The sequence below is a fragment of the Aptenodytes forsteri genome, unplaced genomic scaffold (assembly GCF_000699145.1).
Source record: "Aptenodytes forsteri isolate BGI_AS27 unplaced genomic scaffold, ASM69914v1 Scaffold311, whole genome shotgun sequence".
NCBI classification, from domain to species: domain Eukaryota; kingdom Metazoa; phylum Chordata; class Aves; order Sphenisciformes; family Spheniscidae; genus Aptenodytes; species Aptenodytes forsteri.
In genome coordinates, this window is record NW_008795860.1 from 236,353 (window position 1) to 257,044 (window position 20,692).

The 20,692-nt window shown below is 40.3% G+C and overlaps 1 protein-coding gene across 1 annotated transcript in view; it reads left to right on the forward strand.

The window, feature by feature from the left end:
• The first annotated feature begins 1,999 nt into the window (after positions 1–1,999).
• LOC103902887 (myosin-1B) overlaps positions 2,000–20,692 on the forward strand; it is a 20,317-nt gene continuing 1,624 nt past the window's right edge. Inside the window, exons 1-34 of the mRNA XM_009283997.1 lie at positions 2,000–2,203; positions 2,296–2,439; positions 2,773–2,929; positions 3,524–3,551; positions 3,650–3,767; positions 3,847–3,939; positions 4,056–4,119; positions 4,203–4,301; positions 4,407–4,510; positions 4,593–4,731; positions 6,549–6,667; positions 6,767–6,916; positions 7,547–7,717; positions 8,404–8,713; positions 9,356–9,429; positions 9,731–9,818; positions 9,905–10,022; positions 10,834–10,957; positions 11,034–11,170; positions 12,101–12,356; positions 13,930–14,172; positions 14,278–14,454; positions 14,540–14,685; positions 14,774–14,864; positions 14,953–15,342; positions 15,987–16,113; positions 17,006–17,124; positions 17,442–17,638; positions 18,056–18,239; positions 18,326–18,491; positions 18,662–18,786; positions 18,991–19,299; positions 19,401–19,604; positions 20,574–20,687. Coding sequence (XP_009282272.1) covers positions 2,000–2,203; positions 2,296–2,439; positions 2,773–2,929; positions 3,524–3,551; positions 3,650–3,767; positions 3,847–3,939; positions 4,056–4,119; positions 4,203–4,301; positions 4,407–4,510; positions 4,593–4,731; positions 6,549–6,667; positions 6,767–6,916; positions 7,547–7,717; positions 8,404–8,713; positions 9,356–9,429; positions 9,731–9,818; positions 9,905–10,022; positions 10,834–10,957; positions 11,034–11,170; positions 12,101–12,356; positions 13,930–14,172; positions 14,278–14,454; positions 14,540–14,685; positions 14,774–14,864; positions 14,953–15,342; positions 15,987–16,113; positions 17,006–17,124; positions 17,442–17,638; positions 18,056–18,239; positions 18,326–18,491; positions 18,662–18,786; positions 18,991–19,299; positions 19,401–19,604; positions 20,574–20,687 — 5,289 coding nt within the window. The remainder of the gene's footprint in view (positions 2,204–2,295; positions 2,440–2,772; positions 2,930–3,523; positions 3,552–3,649; positions 3,768–3,846; positions 3,940–4,055; positions 4,120–4,202; positions 4,302–4,406; positions 4,511–4,592; positions 4,732–6,548; positions 6,668–6,766; positions 6,917–7,546; positions 7,718–8,403; positions 8,714–9,355; positions 9,430–9,730; positions 9,819–9,904; positions 10,023–10,833; positions 10,958–11,033; positions 11,171–12,100; positions 12,357–13,929; positions 14,173–14,277; positions 14,455–14,539; positions 14,686–14,773; positions 14,865–14,952; positions 15,343–15,986; positions 16,114–17,005; positions 17,125–17,441; positions 17,639–18,055; positions 18,240–18,325; positions 18,492–18,661; positions 18,787–18,990; positions 19,300–19,400; positions 19,605–20,573; positions 20,688–20,692) is intronic.

The window sequence follows — 20,692 nt, forward strand, 5'->3', positions numbered from 1 at the left end:
GTGATAGAATTTTATAAGCAAATATTAATAATCACAGGGAAATGAAGAAAGGATGATACCTACTTGGATAACTAGAAAAAGAGAGACGGAACAGCAATTAAATTCAAAGTTTTAAGTATTTGCACTCATGAAAATTAACTGTTCATATTTACTTTTTACATTAATTTATATTAATTTTGTCAAATATTGTTACTGGAATATATCCCACAAAATTATAAAATGTCAACAAGCTATTACGTGTAAAGAATATAACTAGCATGCTTTGAATAAGTGGAGGAGAGTTAGCATATCATTGATTTCAGGAAAAATCATATAAAATGGTCAAAAGAAAATCGTCATCAAATACTTTAAAAAGACAATCTACTGACATATTTTATATTTATTATATGCTAACATAATGTATATTAACCTACTATATATAGAATACATTGTAATAATACCATAAAGATACATTGTAATAATAGCATACAATATCTATACAAAAATAAAATATACAATATATATGCAATATACATAATATACACTAATATACTATAATATATACTAACATAGTATATACTAATATATATAATATGCTAGTATTATTCCTGTTAGGAATCTTGTAAGAAAATGTGAGATATTATAGGCAATGATAAAACTGCTGGTGAAAGACTGGGTCCATTTTACAACCTCATGTAATTATTTTGTGAAATGGTCTCATTTGGTTAATAACTCTTTAATGAAGTGGAAAATCATGTAGTTAGAAACAAAACCATCGGTCAGGAGATTGTACCCATGCATCTGAATTGATAACACTAAGTTGTGTTATGAGGTCTGTCTTTGCTGGCTAAGAAGGCAAAGCAATTTTTTTCACGTGTAAGCAGTGGGATACTGAGTGGAATGAGTTTTATAATGTACAAAAATACTGTGATCATTATTAAAATATTATTTCTGTTAGGCTGGCCATACTGCAATAATGAGGTTGCTAAATGGTAAAGGGTTCAGAAAAGAGTTTAAAAAAATATTCTAAGTTCAGAATATCTTTCCTGCAATCAAAGTGAAATTGTTTCTCAAGGAAAAGTTAACCAATTATTTGATTTTCACCTAGAGGTCTGCCATAGGTGAAAGTATTGATAGAGAAATGAGCTGCTTAATTTATACAGAAAAGCTACTCAAAATCCAAATTGTAGGTAACAAACCTAGATAAAACAAGGCTAAAAGAAAAAGAGTAAATTTAGAACAGTATTAATTTTGGAACAAAGAATAAATTTAGAACAGTATTAATTTTGGAACAGTATACCTAAATTCCAGCTTCACAATTGCATGAAACTTTTCAGTCAAGACAATTGTTTGGCAATAATAAACATGGTTACTGATAATTTCTTTTTAAATATTAGTGAATGAATGCAAGATTACTTACTTTCTGTTATGAAAAAGCTCAAATCAGAGAATATCAGCTTTGTTTGTTAGCAGATGGATCTGTGGCATAATTGAAATATTTGATAACTTGGGCTATTTTATCCCAAGGGAATGTCTTTAATGGGAAGTGCTAATAATATTAGCTCTCTGCATATCCAGTGTACTGTGCCTCTTCCAGTGTTTTATTACAATAAAATCTCATAGTCTGAAAGGTGCTAAACAAAAAAGACATGAGAGGGCTTTCACAATTCCAAAATTGGGAATATCTAGTGAGTGCAGTGTTTGGAACCTTGGAAAGGATCTGTTTATCCTGGTAATTCAACAAATGAAAAACAAAACAAAAAAAAACCACAGAAAGCATTCCTCTGTAAATGCATCATCCAGTAGCCCTAGAGATCTAAAACAGAAATGAAGGAAAGAAAATTATAGAACAGAGCTCTGAATTAGCAAAAAAGTTAGAGTCAATTCAATCACTTGATACGTACAGCAGAGCAGCATCTAATCCACCATGCTGTAGAAGTGTTTCTTCCATCATGCGCTATTGTAATGTATTTTCTACCCTCACAGATACTTGCTGCATTACTCCTAGTAAACAGCAGCCATGTCTTCAGATGCTGAGATGGCCATCTTTGGGGAGGCAGCTCCTTACCTCCGAAAGTCAGAAAAGGAGAGAATTGAGGCCCAGAACAAGCCTTTTGATGCCAAGACATCGGTCTTTGTGGTACATGCAAAGGAATCCTATGTGAAAAGCACAGTCCAGAGCAAAGAAGCAGGAAAGGTCACCGTCAAGACCGAAGGTGGAGAAGTGAGTAAAAAAAAATTCAAGGCTTGAGAATACAATTTAATCCTGCTGTGGACTTTTAGATGGCAAATATGTATCTTTCTTTCCTCTGACAGACTCTGACCGTGAAGGATGATCAAATCTTCTCCATGAACCCTCCCAAGTACGATAAAATCGAGGACATGGCCATGATGACCCACCTCCACGAACCTGCTGTGCTGTACAACCTCAAAGAGCGTTATGCAGCCTGGATGATCTACGTAAGTACCAGCAGAAGGAAACAATTCCCTCTTTTGAGGAGTCGAAGACACCTCTCAATCACTCTGAAGAGTTTCCTGACATCTTGCCGCCTTCTTTCCTCATTTTTCTATTTCTTCTTTCTTTCTTGCATGTGTTTTCCTCTTGCTGTCTACCTTCTCCTCCTCTTCTTCCATCCCACTTTTACCTTTCCTTGTCGTATGCTATATCTCACCCATTCTCTGATAGGTCATTCCTCCACTTTATTTTCTTTTACTACCCTGGTCTCCCCAGAACATCATTCACCTCTGCCTTATCTGCAACTCTCCTCAGCATCCTGTCCCCCTTCCTTACAGACCTACTCGGGTCTCTTCTGCGTCACTGTCAACCCCTACAAGTGGCTGCCGGGGTACAACCCGGAGGTGGTGTGGGCCTACCGAGGCAAGAAGCGCCAGGAGGCCCCTCCACACATCTTCTCCATCTCTGACAACGCCTATCAGTTCATGCTGACTGGTGAGTGCTTGACCTCCCTCACAGCAATCTAAACCAAAAAGTCCCACTGATGTCACTGGAGCATGTGACAAGCCAGCTAAAGACACATGGAGCTGTGTGACTGAGAACTTGATTGAGTTATGCAGGAATTAATTTCAAGTGAAACTGACCCAGAAGCATGCATGGACTCAGCACTGTGTATTACTTGCACTTTGTTGTACGAAATTCTACACTCTCCCACTGCAGAAATAGTACTTGACTTTATTTGCTTCTTTTTTCCACTGATGGGACAGAAAGAATTAGTATTCTATGCAATACTCTATTTTGAATACAGGTAGGCAGTTTGATTAGATTTCTTGATGAGAACTGTGTGAAGGGCAAGTGGATGCACAGCTTGCGTGAGGACCACATGCCTCTGACAGCTCTATGCATCCATTTCAGCTTACAGTTTCTACTGTTGGGACCTAGAAGGGAATCAGGTAGTCCTGGACTACTTGGACTGCTATTCTTGACTTGGGAGAAGCCCCAGCTTCTGTTTACAGCTTTACTTCTCATTCAGCTCAGTGTTACTCAGGGCAACTGCTAACACTATCTTTTATTCTGCCTCTTTCACAGATCGCGAGAACCAGTCGATCCTGATCACGTACGTACACTCCCTGCCCGGGTCCCTGCGGGGCTGCCCGGTGCCAGGGGCCCTCCTGCCTGACCACACGCTCTCTGCCTCTCTCTTTGGTTTGACAGCGGAGAATCCGGTGCAGGGAAGACTGTGAACACAAAGCGTGTCATCCAGTACTTTGCAACAATTGCAGCGAGTGGGGGGATAAAGAAGGAAGAGCAGCAGCCAGCAGGCAAAATGCAGGTGAGGTCCTAGGTGTAGGAACCTGCAACTGTCAGATTTATTTATGAGCTTTATCATGACAATAGGATTTCTATTTCAGGGGACGCTTGAGGATCAAATCATCAGCGCCAACCCACTGCTGGAGGCTTTTGGTAATGCCAAGACCGTGAGGAACGACAACTCCTCACGCTTTGTAAGTTGTTGCCTGGGACAAAATTACTTTTTTCATATCAGCGCACTGACTCGAATATTCTTGCAGTCAGGATTGCAGGTAAAATAGATCTCGATTGATTTGTCTGCTTCTTTCAGGGTAAATTCATCAGAATCCATTTTGGTGCCGCGGGGAAACTGGCTTCTGCTGACATTGAAACATGTAAGTGACCCTCCTGGACTGATCCCTTTCCTTCCAGCCTTCCTCAGTTCTTGTGCTAACTCTTGCCCTACTGTCCTTGCCAGATCTGCTGGAGAAGTCCAGAGTCACTTTCCAGCTCAAGGCAGAAAGAAGCTACCACATATTTTATCAGATCATGTCCAACAAGAAGCCAGAGCTAATTGGTAGGAAAGATCACTAACTTCTCCAGACGAAGGTCACCAAACAACATCTAATTCCTTTACGTGCCAGTTACATTTGATCTGTATGTGTTTTGTCCTTCTTTTCAGAGATGTTACTGATCACCACCAACCCATATGACTATCAGTATGTGAGTCAAGGTGAGATCACGGTTCCCAGCATTAATGACCAGGAAGAGCTGATGGCCACGGACGTAAGTAACGCACAGAAGTTTTCTTAGGCGGACTCTGACCTTTAACAGTAATCATTACTTACTCTAATGATTCTTTCCCTAGAGTGCCATTGACATCCTGGGCTTCACCGCTGATGAGAAGACAGCCATTTACAAGCTGACAGGGGCTGTCATGCACTACGGGAACTTGAAGTTTAAGCAGAAGCAGCGTGAGGAGCAGGCAGAGCCGGACGGCACAGAAGGTACCAGCACAACATATACCAGAGCACAGTATATACCGGAACACTCACTAATACGGACAGTAATTCAGGGTCAGAATCATTGACTCAGCCTGCGCATTTCCCCAGATGCTAGTGTTGTAGAATATAAGTGTGTCCTAACCAGAGGACTTTGCTGGAAGAACACAGCTCAGTGGAAGATGCAGATTATTTTGAACGATGTGAAGTAAAAGGTCCAGTGAATCCTAAAGCACGCTTCCGTTGGCTGACACAGTAGGAGTCAGGCAGAAGAAAAGCAAGCTTTGCTGCCATACTGAATGGCAGCTTCCCAGACCTGGCACAGAACCGCGAGCCACTCTGCTCGCTGACTTAAGTTTATGTACCCAGGTAGCTACTACCATTTACCATCAGCTGTAGTCACCTCCTAATGGTATTGTTTCCAGGTGACAAGAAGCCAGAATCCTGAAGCTGCTCTGCTTCAAAGCCCGTATTCTGGAGACAACTCACAATGCCTGAACTGAGCGCATTGTGCGACTTCATTTTACATGGGGGGGTTAAAAAGGAACATCAGTTAATACTGCAGCTGTGTCTCATATGTTCTGTGTTTTCTGTAGAGTCTCAGCATGTCTCCAGGACTTCTGTTTGAAAAATAGACATCTAAGAGGTGTCTATCACCTTTGCTTTGCCTAGAATTCTTCAAAGGCACATTCCTTTAAATTTCATGGGAGTATTTCCATGAAACCAGAGTTATTTGCATATATCATAAACACGTACTATTAAGGGTGTGGGTTTTTTCTTGAGTTGTTTTTTAGTCTGTGTGGTTTGGGGTTTTTTTAGGAAAGTTAAGACATAAGTGAAAATGACTGCAAGGAATACAATGGCAATTAATCTGATAATGATGAATAGTAATAGTAGAATAGGCTACAAATCATAGCTGTAATCATTGCATGAATATAACGAAAAGAAAGAGTTATATAATAACCATTCTATATAATAGAATTAGATGACTATTTAATAATTAAAAAATAGCTCTACAAAAGCAAAATAAAACATAAGTTCCAATTTCGTTCATTTCATTCCTTACTCTTTCTAGTAATAAATGCACATTAAATACTTAGTTGTAAATAACACATACAATAAAAGCAGCTCAAAATTAACATCTGTATACATATTCTATAATGAGGTTTGGCCTTCTCCCATTAAATGACTCTGTAAATAGTACTGGTGCTCGCTATCATCTTTGCTGTGAGAAGAGACAGGCAGCAAAATGGAAAGTGATGACAGAGTGTATCCAGTGCTCTAGCGCTTGTATTTAATAGTCTAGATTCACAGAAAATGAGAGCTATAAGAAAACTAAGACCTATGTGTGTGTTATTTATCCTTAGGGAGAATGTGGTCCCACGATGAAAGTTGTATGAGATATCCTATTCATACTTTTGGCATAATACTTCACTAATCCATTTCTCACTCTCTAATGACAGTAGAGTTTCACTGACTACAATTTTCAGTATAGTGTTTTTCAATATCACCTAGTTTCCTTTTCTGTTTATTCAGAAATTGTCACTTGTTTGACCTGCCGTTTTCATGGCCCTTTGCCCTTTTGTCTGCCTAGTCACTTGTTTCAAAATTTGCATGTTCATTGTAAAGGCATTTGGAAGAATCTTTACATTTACAAATCATCTAAATTAAAGGGGAAAAAAATTAGTAAATCAAGAAAAAATGCAATATTTTAAAGTATGTGACAAAGTATATGTGGCTTCCGCAGAAATGATTCTGAATTACTACAAGATACATCTACTGGAGAGCTAATATTCAATCCTGCTGTATGCTTGTTTCCTTAGTTGCTGACAAGGCCGCCTACCTGATGGGTCTGAACTCAGCAGATCTGCTCAAAGCCCTCTGCTACCCCCGAGTCAAGGTTGGGAATGAATATGTGACCAAGGGTCAAACCGTGCAGCAGGTAAGAAACAAGTGATGATAGAAAACAAATGACATGAATTAAAAACTTTGAACTTCCTCTTTTGCCCTGGATGGTAACTTTTCTTTTACTTTTCTTTAGGTATACAATGCAGTTGGTGCCCTGGCAAAATCTGTCTTTGAGAAGATGTTCCTGTGGATGGTTATTCGCATCAACCAACAGCTGGATACGAAGCAGCCCAGACAGTACTTCATTGGTGTCCTGGACATTGCTGGCTTCGAGATCTTTGATGTAAGATTAGGATCTTCATACAAGTTTCCTGGAAGGGGCATTAAGAAACTGGAATAGTTTGGGGGTTGGTTTTTTTTTTAATTATGGATTGGTTTTATTTATTGGATAATCCTGACATTCCTGTAGGAATGGCATTCTTCTGGTTCTCATAGTATGTATTATCCCACAAGGGCTGCAGGTTTTTATAGATGTCTGTTGTTGCATGCAGAAGTGAAAGTTGCATTGAAAACTGATATGAAAATGTTGAACAACTGATAGGTAATAGCAGAGACACATTTTGAGGAAGTTAAAATATGCCATCTTGAAGGAAGATTTCGTTAACGCTGAAGTCTCTGAATGCTTGGGAATAGACTGGCTGTGTAGATAAATTCAAGCAGATGAAAAGCTGGACTTGGACTAAGCTCTGCAACGCTTTTCAGAGCTCAGCAATATGTTGAGACAGTGCCAGGGCCTGAAAGAGTAGATATATTAGAGGATGGAATATGCTAGTCACCTGTCCAGTCCCATGACTAGAAATTCAGGATCCCAATCATGGAGACCTTAATGGGTTGAAAGTAAAACCTATTGGAAGATGGAAAGTGTTCCTGGAACTGAACTTCGCAAGTAAGCAAATCTCTTTGCATTCTGCAGTTCAACAGCCTGGAGCAGCTGTGCATCAACTTCACCAATGAGAAACTGCAACAGTTCTTCAACCACCACATGTTCGTGCTGGAGCAGGAGGAGTACAAGAAGGAGGGAATTGAATGGGAGTTCATTGACTTTGGGATGGACCTGGCGGCCTGCATTGAGCTCATTGAGAAGGTTCTTGGGCCCTAGACACTTAATAGTTTTCCAGATGTAAAATGTAAAAGGAATCTTCTATGCTCAAATTAGACTACCCTAATGTGTGGTACTCACACTTAATGCAGCACGTAACATGACTTTTCCTGGGCTCCAAGCATTTCATATACTTTTTCATTTGTCTGTTACTTCACTGCCCGTGGGATTCTGTCGCGTAGTATATATGATTCACATGGGACAAAAATTTCAGTCCTAGTCACTGTTCCGGAGTTTATACTCAAATGTATGTATTTTTTTAATGCATGCTGAGTGAGTAAATACACTGAGCAACTTCTATTTTAGTATATTTAAAGAAATTGTCTATCTTGTTTCCTAGAAAAAGCATTTAGGGAGTGTAAACTCTTCCTTATATCTGAATGCTACTAATTTCATTCATTTTGCTTTCCACCTTCAACTAACATGCACATAGTGAATTTCTACATGCTAGATCTTTATTACATCACAACCCTGAAACTTACGGGTGAGCATGTTTTCATATAACTGACGGCATATCCACTAACAAAATGCCCCTTCTGGAAAAACATGATTACACATTCTGAGGAGGGGTTTTTTGTATAATTTTTATCTTTCATTCCTCTCTCTCATATACGTTCTCTTTGCTTCTTGCTTCCACGCTTTCTTTCTTCTCGTGTTGCTATTTCTCCCAGCCCATGGGCATCTTCTCCATCCTGGAAGAGGAGTGCATGTTCCCCAAGGCAACTGACACCTCTTTCAAGAACAAGCTCTACGACCAACATCTGGGCAAGTCCAACAACTTCCAGAAGCCTAAACCTGGCAAAGGCAAGGCTGAGGCCCACTTCTCTCTGGTGCACTATGCTGGCACGGTGGATTACAACATCTCTGGCTGGCTTGAGAAGAACAAGGATCCCTTGAATGAAACTGTTGTGGGGCTATACCAGAAATCATCAATGAAGACACTGGCCTTACTCTTTGCCTCTGTTGGTGGGGCGGAAGCAGGTGATTTCTTTGAAATCAGTTCTACTATAATTTACAGAAAAAAAAACCTTACAATAAAATTTTGCAATAATATTTACATTTCAAAAATTGAAAACCCAAAACCTCATCTACTTTTTGGAACTCAGTCACTCAGACTATAATAAAGGATATTACATTTCCCTAGAGACCTTAATAGATCTGTAGGTTTTAAGACCTGACAGCGGTACTACAACATTAACACAGGTTAGCTGACAAACCAGATTTCTGCAATATGGGGCATCCCCAAATACTTCAGGAAATACGATAAAATGTATCAACATGCTGCTAAATTTATGCATACCCTTAGATGTAAAGGTACATGAAGACTGCATTTGGTGTATTCACTAGCAATTTATTTAATTCCTTAAATATCTTACTACGCAAAATGTTACATTTTATTTCCTGTTTGCATTTTCTTAACTTCAGCTTGAAGTCATTAGATTTCATTCTGCTATCATCTGAAAAAATCAAGTCTCCAATTGTAACTTTAAACACTGTATGCATTTGCAAATTTTGATCATATTATTACATTTTCTGTTTTTTTAAGATGAACATACAAAATTCTTCAGATTCTAACTGCGTGCTTTTGTTGTTCATTTCTTTTTTTAAAAAAAATTTGTTTAGAGAGTGGTGGCGGTGGCAAGAAGGGCGGCAAGAAGAAGGGTTCTTCCTTCCAGACTGTCTCAGCTCTTTTCCGGGTACTGTAGAATAATCATAAATTTTACCGCATTGTGAAAAAAAATACAGAAAATTCAGTTCAGAAAAGCTTTAGATTAATCTAATATACAAAATCTTTATGTTCAGAAAGGATAAAGGCACATGCTTCTTAATAAAGAAGGATTTTCATTTAATCCTTGGAAGTATTCTTTCAGAACTGCCCAAAATTTCTGTAAAAAAAAAAATACTGATCATGGTTTTATTGCAGTGTTTTTACTGTACCTAATATTGAGATTGTGTAAGTGACATTTTTAAACTCAAGTCTTTGCTCTTGCTCTTAAGGAAAATTTAAACAAGCTGATGAGCAATCTGCGAAGCACACATCCCCATTTTGTGCGATGCCTTATTCCTAATGAAACAAAAACACCTGGTAAGCTGTTAAAGTTCAAAGATGTGATAAATCTGTTCTTCTCTGTGCAGTACAATGAAGTACCAATTCATTATGTCATTTATTAGGTGCCATGGAACATGAGCTGGTGCTGCATCAGCTGCGGTGTAACGGCGTGTTGGAAGGGATTAGAATTTGCAGGAAAGGATTCCCCAGCAGAATACTCTATGCAGACTTTAAACAGAGGTCAGATTCCATGTCATCCACCCTCCACCATATCCACCAATGCTGAATAATTTGCATTTCCTAATTGTTTTAACTACTGTGGGAGTTATAGAAGTGGTTCATCGTACCTACCTTTAGGCATAGAAAAGTCAATTGTCCAAGTTAGTCATCCAGTTTCTTTCTATAGCTAACTAGGAGAACAGGCACTTTCAAAGGGCAATTATTTATTCCTGTCCTTGATTCATATTCTGGTATGGGATAAACCAATTAACTCTCCAGAAATGAAGTTGACTAGCTTAGACTTAGTTAACTTCTGGGTAGCAAAGTAAGATGACTTGCAGCCATCAGCCCAGAAATGTGAATAAAGAAACTGCAAGATATTCTAGACTAACTTGTTGGAAAACCAAATAAAATAAAAAGACCTTGTTTCTTGTTCTATAACAGCTGGAAAATACTCAGATAGTATGTGCTGCCACTATTTTGGATGAAGAATTGCTTATCCTCTCCATGTTTTGTTCTTGCACATAAAGTTCTCATTTGGAGATAAGGCATTAGATAACAGGGCATGTGAAATATGTCAGTAGTTACCCATGGAAATCAGGACTCACTCTGTGTCAAGAATTTCTGGACTAAGGAAAGTGCAAGGTTCTTCCTAAAAACATATTTACCCATGAAAATGTGATTTCTAAATGATGGAACAGAATTCAGACTTACTCACCTCTCTTCCACTCTTGATCACCCTTCAGAGAATCTTAACAATGGCATCAGTTGGTACAGGTTTGATTGAGCTTTCAGGAATCTAACCTTCTTCATATTATACTTCCTGCCATAGATACAAGGTGCTTAATGCAAGTGCCATCCCAGAGGGACAGTTCATTGATAGCAAGAAGGCTTCTGAGAAGCTCCTTGGATCCATCGATGTGGACCACACCCAGTACAAATTTGGTCACACCAAGGTATAAATGCTGCTTGACTGATGTACTGTGCTTGCGATACCTGACAATTATGTACTGCAATGTTCTCTTTCTCAAGGTGTTCTTCAAAGCTGGGCTGCTGGGACTCCTGGAGGAGATGAGAGATGACAAGTTGGCACAGCTCATCACCCGCACGCAAGCCATGTGCAGGGGTTACCTGATGAGAGTGGAGTTCAAGAAAATGATGGAGAGGAGGTAGATACTTATACTTTGGCCTGCTGGGCCAATCCTCATCAGATACCAATGACATGAACAAAACTGAAAATAAGCTGCTTCTCACCAAATCTCATTTATTTCTCATTAATTCAGTTTACCAATATGGATGTATTTGGGGGTATACCCTGGCAGTAGATGAAGCAGTATAAAATCCTGATTTTGGAAAAAAAACCCTATCGTTTTTAACTTACATCACCCTTTGTACTAATTTTTGATAAATTCAGTAAATGGCTACATTATATGTATGTCCAGAAACCAGATATCTAGTCTAAGCTAATTATTTTAGGTCACCACTATAATCAAAGGTGAGAAACACATACTTCTAACACATGAGAAGTATCCTCTTCCCTTGGATAACTTTCATGAAAGGACCAAGTCAACTTCTGGAGATGTTCCTTTTCTTTGGCCACGAAAGTGAGGCAAACATCTGGACTTCAAAACTGTCTATACAGGTTGACAATCTACATCACAGTAGGGAGTTTTCTTCAGAGAGAGAGAGATATTTTATATATATTAAATATACTAAATATTCTTAATAAATATATATTTAATAATATATAATAAATATTTTATATACACATATATATATATAACTATAACTAGAAAGTACTATATGTAGAACTTCATATTATACATATAACTGTCTATACAGGTTGACAATCTACATCACAGTAGGGAGTTTTCTTCAGAGAGAGAGAGATATTTTATATATATTAAATATACTAAATATTCTTAATAAATATATATTTAATAATATATAATAAATATTTTATATACACATATATATATATAACTATAACTAGAAAGTACTATATGTAGAACTTCATATTATACATATCAATATATACAATTAAATAGCTATTATAAATTTAAAAATACGTAAAATAATATATTTTTATTACCTTTCAGGGAGTCCATCTTCTGCATCCAGTACAACGTTCGTGCATTCATGAACGTCAAGCACTGGCCCTGGATGAAGCTGTTCTTCAAGATCAAGCCCTTGCTCAGGAGTGCAGAATCTGAGAAGGAGATGGCCAACATGAAACAGGAGTTTGAGAAAACTAAGGAAGAGCTTGCAAAGTCTGAGGCAAAGAGGAAGGAGCTGGAGGAGAAAATGGTTTCTTTGCTGCAGGAGAAAAATGATCTGCAGCTCCAAGTGCAGGCTGTGAGTATTGCTCATGGTTTTGGCTTGTAATGTCCTGTGTAAAATGATCCCAAATGTCTCAGTAACAGACACATTATCTCAAAAAAGTATTTATTTTAAAAACATACACATATTTTATATAATAGGAAGGAAAACCACATAGAAAAGCTAAGCTGAAATCTGCAAATATTAATAAAATTGCAGTTAATTATTGCAGCTAGTTCCTTATACTTTTAAATCAAAAGAGAGGTAATCAGTAATCAGAAGTTTCCAGTTAGTAAATACTACAATTTACAGTATGACATTTTAAATCATACATGGCAACTTACAGCAGCGATTATCATGTCTTTATAAAACTTCATATAGTATATAATTTTGATATATTATCATCTGATCAATTAAGGTAGTCTGGAGGTCCTATTAACACCTTTTGTTTGGAGAATCACAAGTGGATTCAGGTGGAGTCGGAGGGGCTGAGAGTGTCAGGCATTTCTCTAGCATTTATGGTCCCTGTCTCCTCAGGAAAAACAGTGATGAAAGTAGAGTCCTCCCCTTTTTCCCTGGAAATAAAAAGGTAGCAACAATAATCCCCTTAAAACTGTCTTTACCAGCAAGGATTAGGATTCATCTGACCCCATTTTGATGTCTACAGTCTAAAAGTCTACATCTGAGCTAGTAGCCTCAGGTTCTCTTCATCTTCAGCAATAAGAAACTCATCCTTTTAGAGTATGATACAGTTCATCCAAAAATGTAATTTTTTTTGGTAGAATGGACTGTATCTTGATATCATGGCAAATATCTAAATCTACATGAGACAAACCCCAACCTAGCTATCTTGCTGAGCTATAAAAAGTCTTCTGCCCGGATGGTATCATTGCTCTTCATTAAAACAAAAAGGAAAAGAACAAGCAGTATGTAGAAAATAAAGACTACCTAGAATTAGAATCTAATTACATTAGAATGCATGTAAATTCAGGTAATTGATACTGCCCTGGTAAACACCAGTCTCCCTTCCAAACTGTTCTTGACCACAAGGGCTAGAAACGTGCCTGATTCAACTACTGCCTTTGAAACAGTGATCTTAACACAAAATTTTGCTAAAACTAAAAATTAAATTCATGCTCAGTAAATGTTTTTGGGAGAGTTGTAATAAGAGTTTCTCAGCTGAATGTTGGAGTTTTTAGCATTCAGGTTTTAAACACTGTATGCTAAAAAATCTGCCTACATGGTTCTCTTCAGTAAAACTCTATGCCAGTTTCCAGTCCAGTCAAATGCAACATAAGTAAAATGATGAAAAGATACAAAGGAGGTACTGCCATACCTGATTTCAGGCTCTATCTTCAAATTAATGTTGGAGTTGCATAAGCAGTTAAAGAATTAAAAAAAATGCTCAGAGCCTATATTTATAGTGTGATAATATATTCCTTTATTTTCTGGGCTGGAGGCAGTCCAAAACAAATAGATACTCTTATAATAATGAGTTTTAACTACAAAGGACATTGTAAAACTGCTTTAAAAATAATAATTCCTTGTTTGAAAATCAGTAAGAAAAAATAATTTTTTGAAAACTATTTTATTTAAATGAATCGTGTAGGAAGCTGATGGTTTGGCTGATGCTGAGGAAAGGTGTGACCAGCTCATCAAAACCAAAATCCAGCTGGAAGCCAAAATTAAGGAGGTGACAGAGAGAGCAGAAGATGAAGAAGAGATGAATGCTGAGCTGACAGCCAAGAAGAGGAAACTGGAGGATGAATGTTCAGAGCTGAAGAAAGATATTGATGATCTTGAGTTAACACTGGCCAAGGTTGAGAAAGAAAAACATGCCACCGAAAACAAGGTATGAGGCAGCACTTGTCACTCACGCTCCAGAAAAGAGCACTGTGCTGTTACAGGACTCCTGTACCTAATTGCTTTATTTACACCTCCTCCCTTCTTCTCAAAGGTGAAAAACCTCACAGAGGAGATGGCAGCCCTGGACGAGACCATTGCCAAGCTGACAAAAGAGAAGAAAGCCCTCCAAGAGGCCCATCAGCAGACACTGGATGACCTGCAGGCAGAAGAGGACAAAGTCAATACTCTGACCAAAGCCAAGACCAAGCTGGAGCAGCAAGTGGACGATGTAAGCCCACAGGCACACGGCAAGAACAGGACAGGTATGGAGTTAAGCCTGGCTGGCAGAGCACTGATGGTCTTGCTCTTTTTAGCTGGAAGGGTCCCTGGAGCAAGAGAAGAAACTGCGCATGGACCTTGAGAGAGCTAAGAGGAAACTGGAAGGAGACCTGAAGCTGGCCCATGACAGCATAATGGATTTGGAAAATGATAAGCAGCAGCTGGATGAGAAACTGAAGAAGTAAGTGTGGCTGTGGGGCCCCTGAGTGCTGGGCTGGGGCACTTGTCTTTTTTTCTTTGAGCTCTAACCCGCTTTGCTTTGCCCAAAGGAAAGACTTTGAAATCAGCCAGATCCAGAGCAAAATCGAGGATGAGCAACTTCTGGGCATACAGTTACAGAAGAAGATCAAGGAGCTGCAGGCAAGTCTCTCTTCCTTCTCTTCTGCCCTTCAGAAATACAGCAGGTAGGAGGAGGGCCCGGGTGTGAAGGGTCCGTAATGTTCCCCAGGCCCGTATTGAGGAACTGGAGGAGGAAATTGAGGCAGAGAGGACCTCTCGGGCAAAAGCAGAGAAGCATCGGGCTGACCTCTCCAGGGAGCTAGAGGAGATCAGCGAGCGCCTGGAGGAAGCAGGAGGGGCTACCGCAGCTCAGATTGAGATGAACAAGAAGCGTGAGGCAGAATTTCAGAAGATGCGTCGTGACCTCGAAGAGGCCACGCTGCAGCACGAAGCCACGGCTGCCGCCCTGCGGAAGAAGCACGCGGACAGCACAGCTGAGCTTGGGGAGCAGATCGACAACCTGCAACGAGTGAAGCAGAAGCTGGAGAAGGAGAAGAGCGAGCTGAAGATGGAGATTGATGACTTGGCCAGTAACATGGAGTCTGTCTCCAAAGTCAAGGTACTGAAATATTTCTTTCTAGTAATTCAAACATAATCAAGTATTTATATTTTAACACAGAAATATGTTAGTCATACTTTAAAATAAAGAGTTGCACTTTACAACTTAAATTTGAATTTATATATTTCAGTATTAGTATAATAATAGATTGTATCCTTTAGGTGAGAGCTAAAATCGTCACCTGAAGCACCTAATCTAAGGAGCTATAGGGCCTCATTTCTTGGTTCAGAGTATTATGATAGTGAAATGAAAGACACTGACCTTATCAGGCTTTTTAGTTTCTTCTAAAATAGAAATTACTCCTACCCTACCCTTTCCTTTTTATTCATATTTTTCTTTTCCTCCCTTAAATACTCCAATGACATAATCACTAAGAGCATAACAGAAATTTAAAATAATTCCTCAAGATACAGTGTCCCACCATCCTTTTTATCTATTGAAAAAATGGAGTGTACATTAATAAATTATACAAATGTTGGAATTAGGGATGCAAATTTCATAGAAAGATATATCAGTTAACTGAGACATTTTGACATTACTTTTTAATCATTGGCTTCTTTTTTTGCCCTTTGTAAGACTTCAGATTCTCAGTAATTATATGTTGAACCACCAATCATCTTTCACTGTGTTCTTCATGCAAATAGGCAAATCTGGAGAAGATGTGTCGCTCCCTGGAAGATCAACTCAGTGAGATTAAGACAAAGGAGGAGGAACAACAGCGCACAATTAATGACATTAGTGCTCAGAGAGCTCGGCTACAAACAGAATCCGGTAAGACATTTGTGTTTTTTAAGAGAACACTGTATATGACCTGTTTTTTTAAAAAAAAGGGTCAAAGAGACCTGGGGGTCTTGGTGGAAATTAAGTTGAACATGAACCAGAAATGTGCTCTTGTGGCAAAGAAGGCCAGTAGAATCCTGAGCTGCATTAGAAGTGTTGCCAGCAGGTTAACAGAGGGTGATCTTTCCCCCTACTCAGCACAGGTGAGGCCACACCCGGAGTGCTGTGTCCAGTGCTAGGCTCCCCAGTACCAGAGAGATACAGACATCCTGGAGCAGGACCAATAACATGCTTAAGGGGCTGGAACAACCAGTCACTAGAACAACCTCCCCAGGGGTGTGGTAGAGTCCCCATCACTAGAGGTTTTCAAGACACAACTGGACATGGTGCTAGATAATCTCATCTAGGCTCCCTTTCCCATGAAAGGTTGGACCAGACGACCTTTCAAGGTCCCTTCCAACCTGGACTGTTCTATGATCCTATGACTGGAGTTTCAAAGAAGAATTCATCTATCTCATAGCCTAGACTTCATCCTTCTGCTTCCCAAGAGACATTCAGGAGAGGACAGTGATATACCTGAGCACAGACACCATATACTAGTCATTCTGTAAGCTCGAGGCTTAAAGTGACCACTGGACTTAGTGTAAATATACAGTAAGACTAGTCAGGTATTGGACAAGGGGGCATGATGTATCTCATTTCTTGCCTCTAAGATAAATACTTTGGCATACTCAGAGATATGGATAGGTATCAGTGATTAGGATTCCATGAAAGAAATAAAATTTTGTTTAACTCAAAATATTTTTATGTGCATTTAATTATCAAGGTTAACACTTTTAAATAAGTCATAAAAAGATTCTTTTACTCATCTGAACTCTCCCAGGTGAATATTCGCGCCAGGTGGAGGAGAAAGATGTTCTGATTTCTCAGCTGTCAAGAGGCAAGCAGGCATTCACCCAACAGATTGAGGAACTCAAGAGGCACCTAGAGGAAGAGATTAAGGTGAGAAGGCTCTCCAAATTCTGTCTTATCCATTGGATTCCTCCTGTCTAGGAGGATCTTCAGATACGTATGAAATTACAGAATCAACGTGAAGAGAGGGAGAAAAAACGCACTAGGCAATTCAGTACAAGTCGTCCTATATTAGATTTGCTCCCCCTTCCCTGCAGTCTATCCATTAATTCTTTTGCAGATTCCCAGATCTTCCTCTCTCATTCAGTAGCTTGCCATCACTCACAGCAGAATAATCCAGTGTCCACCAACATTGGAGATTTCCCAGGGTATTTCCATTCATTGTCACACTACTATTTTTCCCCCAGGCCAAGAACGCCCTGGCCCACGCCTTGCAGTCTGCTCGCCACGCCTGTGACTTGCTCCGGGCACAATATGAGGAGGAGCAGGAAGCCAAGGGGGAGCTGCAGCGCGCCCTGTCCAAGGCCAACAGCGAAGTGGCCCAGTGGAGAACCAAATATGAGACGGACGCTATTCAGCGCACGGAGGAGCTGGAGGAGGCCAAGTACGTGAGGAATGTGGGCAAAGCTGGCATAGACTAAGAATGGAAATTGAAGGAGACCACTGTGATATTGTCAGGAAAAAGTCAATGTTCTGCTTTGGGGTGGGGTGCCAGGAAGAGACAAAATATAACCGAGCAGGTATGCATTGGGGAAAAGCAGAAGCAGCAAAGCTCTTCAGATGCAGAATAGCAGAGAGATGCTAGTGTGAATAGCAGAGTGAATAGCAGGGAGTGAATTGCTGCAGCCCAGGATTCAGACATAGAAATACAGTGGCTGGCTGGGAGAGGTCCTACACCTCTGTGTAAATGGGGATCACGCACTACCAAGTGGCTAAGTGTGCTCTCGTGAAAAACATGCTGGCTACACACCACAGGCTCCCATTTGCTTCCCCTCCCGGACCTGTGCTTACCACCTCCTAGGAAGAAGCTGGCACAGCGCCTGCAGGATGCAGAGGAACACGTTGAAGCTGTGAATGCCAAATGTGCCTCCCTGGAAAAGACAAAGCAGAGGCTGCAGAATGAAGTGGAGGACCTGATGATTGACGTGGAGCGATCAAATGCTGCCTGCGCAGCTCTGGATAAGAAGCAGAAGAACTTTGACAAGGTCTTTTGGGCTCCAGGCCTGGGGTTCCCGAGCAGAGCATCCCCTCCTGATTGCCACATCCCTACTGAGGTCCTGTTTCTCTTCAGATCCTGGCAGAATGGAAGCAGAAGTATGAGGAAACGCAGGCTGAGCTGGAAGCCTCCCAGAAGGAGTCTCGCTCTCTCAGCACGGAGCTGTTTAAGATGAAGAATGCCTATGAGGAGTCCTTGGACCACCTGGAAACGCTGAAGCGTGAGAACAAGAACCTGCAGCGTAAGTCCCTGGCCCTCTGCTCCTGGCAGGGCTTTCTCACAAGCTTGTCTACTGAGCATTCTACATGGGTCTGTGCCTGCAGGTCTCAAAGATGGCTGTCACCTTGGTGTGGCAGGGCCCTTCCCATTCGGCTCTGTGCCTGACCATGCCATTGGTCTTTGTTCCCACAGAGGAGATTTCCGACCTCACGGAGCAGATTGCCGAGGGAGGAAAGGCGATTCACGAGCTGGAGAAAGTCAAGAAGCAGATTGAGCAGGAGAAATCTGAACTCCAAGCCTCACTGGAGGAAGCTGAGGTACACAGCATTATTTATTACTCTCTTACATGTCATGGATCTCTATCTCATTGTAAGTGCTGTGAAGTCATTCCCAGACACAAGAGGAAAAGACTGTTCATATAGAAGTGTAGAGATACTATCTAAACATAGCACTCCTTTTTACTCAGATCTTCAGGTTCAACATTTTTCACATAAAAAGTATTCTAATTTATTCTTGTCCAGGCCTCCCTGGAACATGAAGAGGGGAAGATCCTGCGCCTCCAGCTTGAGCTCAACCAGGTGAAGTCTGAGGTTGACAGGAAGATAGCAGAGAAAGATGAGGAGATCGACCAGATGAAGAGAAACCACCTCAGAATTGTGGAGTCCTTGCAGAGCAGCCTGGACGCTGAGATCAGGAGCAGGAATGAAGCCCTGCGGCTGAAGAAGAAGATGGAGGGAGATCTGAATGAAATAGAGATCCAGCTGAGCCATGCCAACCGCCAGGCTGCAGAGGCACAAAAGAATCTGAGAAACACACAGGGAGTGCTCAAGGTCCATTGAACAAAAGTTGCCTACAGAGAAACGTTTTAGCTGATATTTTCAGTGCCAAACAGCTCTGAATCTGCTTATAATTTCTTTCAATGGCTCTACAGGATACCCAGATACACTTGGACGATGCTCTCAGGGCACAGGAGGACCTGAAGGAGCAGGTGGCCATGGTGGAGCGCAGAGCAAACCTGTTGCAGGCTGAAATTGAGGAGCTCCGGGCAGCACTAGAACAAACAGAGAGGTGTAGAAAGGTGGCTGAGCAGGAACTGATGGATGCAAGTGAGCGTGTGCAGCTCCTCCATACCCAGGTGAGGTCACTTGGTGAGAAATGGCACTCTTGGTAAGTAAGAGAACACTTGTATACTTTATTTATATGAGGAGTATACTTGTATACTCCTCACCATTTGAGGCTCAACTTCAAGAGTAATCTTTTCTGAAGTAATCATCATGATACTAAAAGAGATCTTTGCTGAAAAAGTGTGTACACTGGCTGTGTTCCCAGGTTGCATTCGATGAAACCCATGCTTCTACCTTCTTTGCATCCTAACATAATCTCCAGAGGAAAGACACTTAGTCACAGGGACCAGATTTTTTAGTCACACATTCCAAATCATCTGCCATCTGAGCAGTCAGGGACTGAAACTCTGAGACTACAGCAACATTCATTCCTTGCTCTGTTGAAATGTAGCACTAGGGAATCCTCATATTCCTTCAAAAACGTGCTTGTCCACTCTAGCAAGAAAGTGGGGATGAACTCCTGACTCTGATTTAGCCCATCGAACTCCTGACTCGGATGTAGCCCATCTCAAGCAGACTTTGACATGAGCTACATGTCATAGCAGTCATCCAGCAGTCAAGTGCTGAAATCTATGGAAAGTGTCTGGTTTCAAATGCTGAAAAGATTCTGGAAGGGATCCATACTATCTACATTACAAATTTTTCTCTTTTCAGTTGATAAGAGTGGATTACTCTTCCCTAATTATGTTGAAGTGAAGGCATTTCACTGGCTTCCCTCACTTTATTTTTATTACTTTCCTGTGCCAGCCTTGGTGGATGAGGTGTGGCACAGATTATATTTCTAAGTACTCTTTTTCAAGTTAATAAAATTAAATGTTGGAGGAAAAAAAAGCATTGTTCCCTAGTGATAAGAAATTTTACAGAAAAATCTGTGGTATTGATTTTTCACTTAATTATGTCTGAAATTATTCAAAATCCTGTAATGTTCTTGATTTGAAATAATGAGCTATCAAAAACAAACCTCTGATGCTGCTCAACAGAACACCAGCTTGATCAACACCAAGAAGAAGCTGGAAACAGACATTGCCCAAATCCAGGGTGAAATGGAGGATACGATCCAGGAAGCCCGCAATGCTGAAGAGAAGGCCAAGAAGGCCAT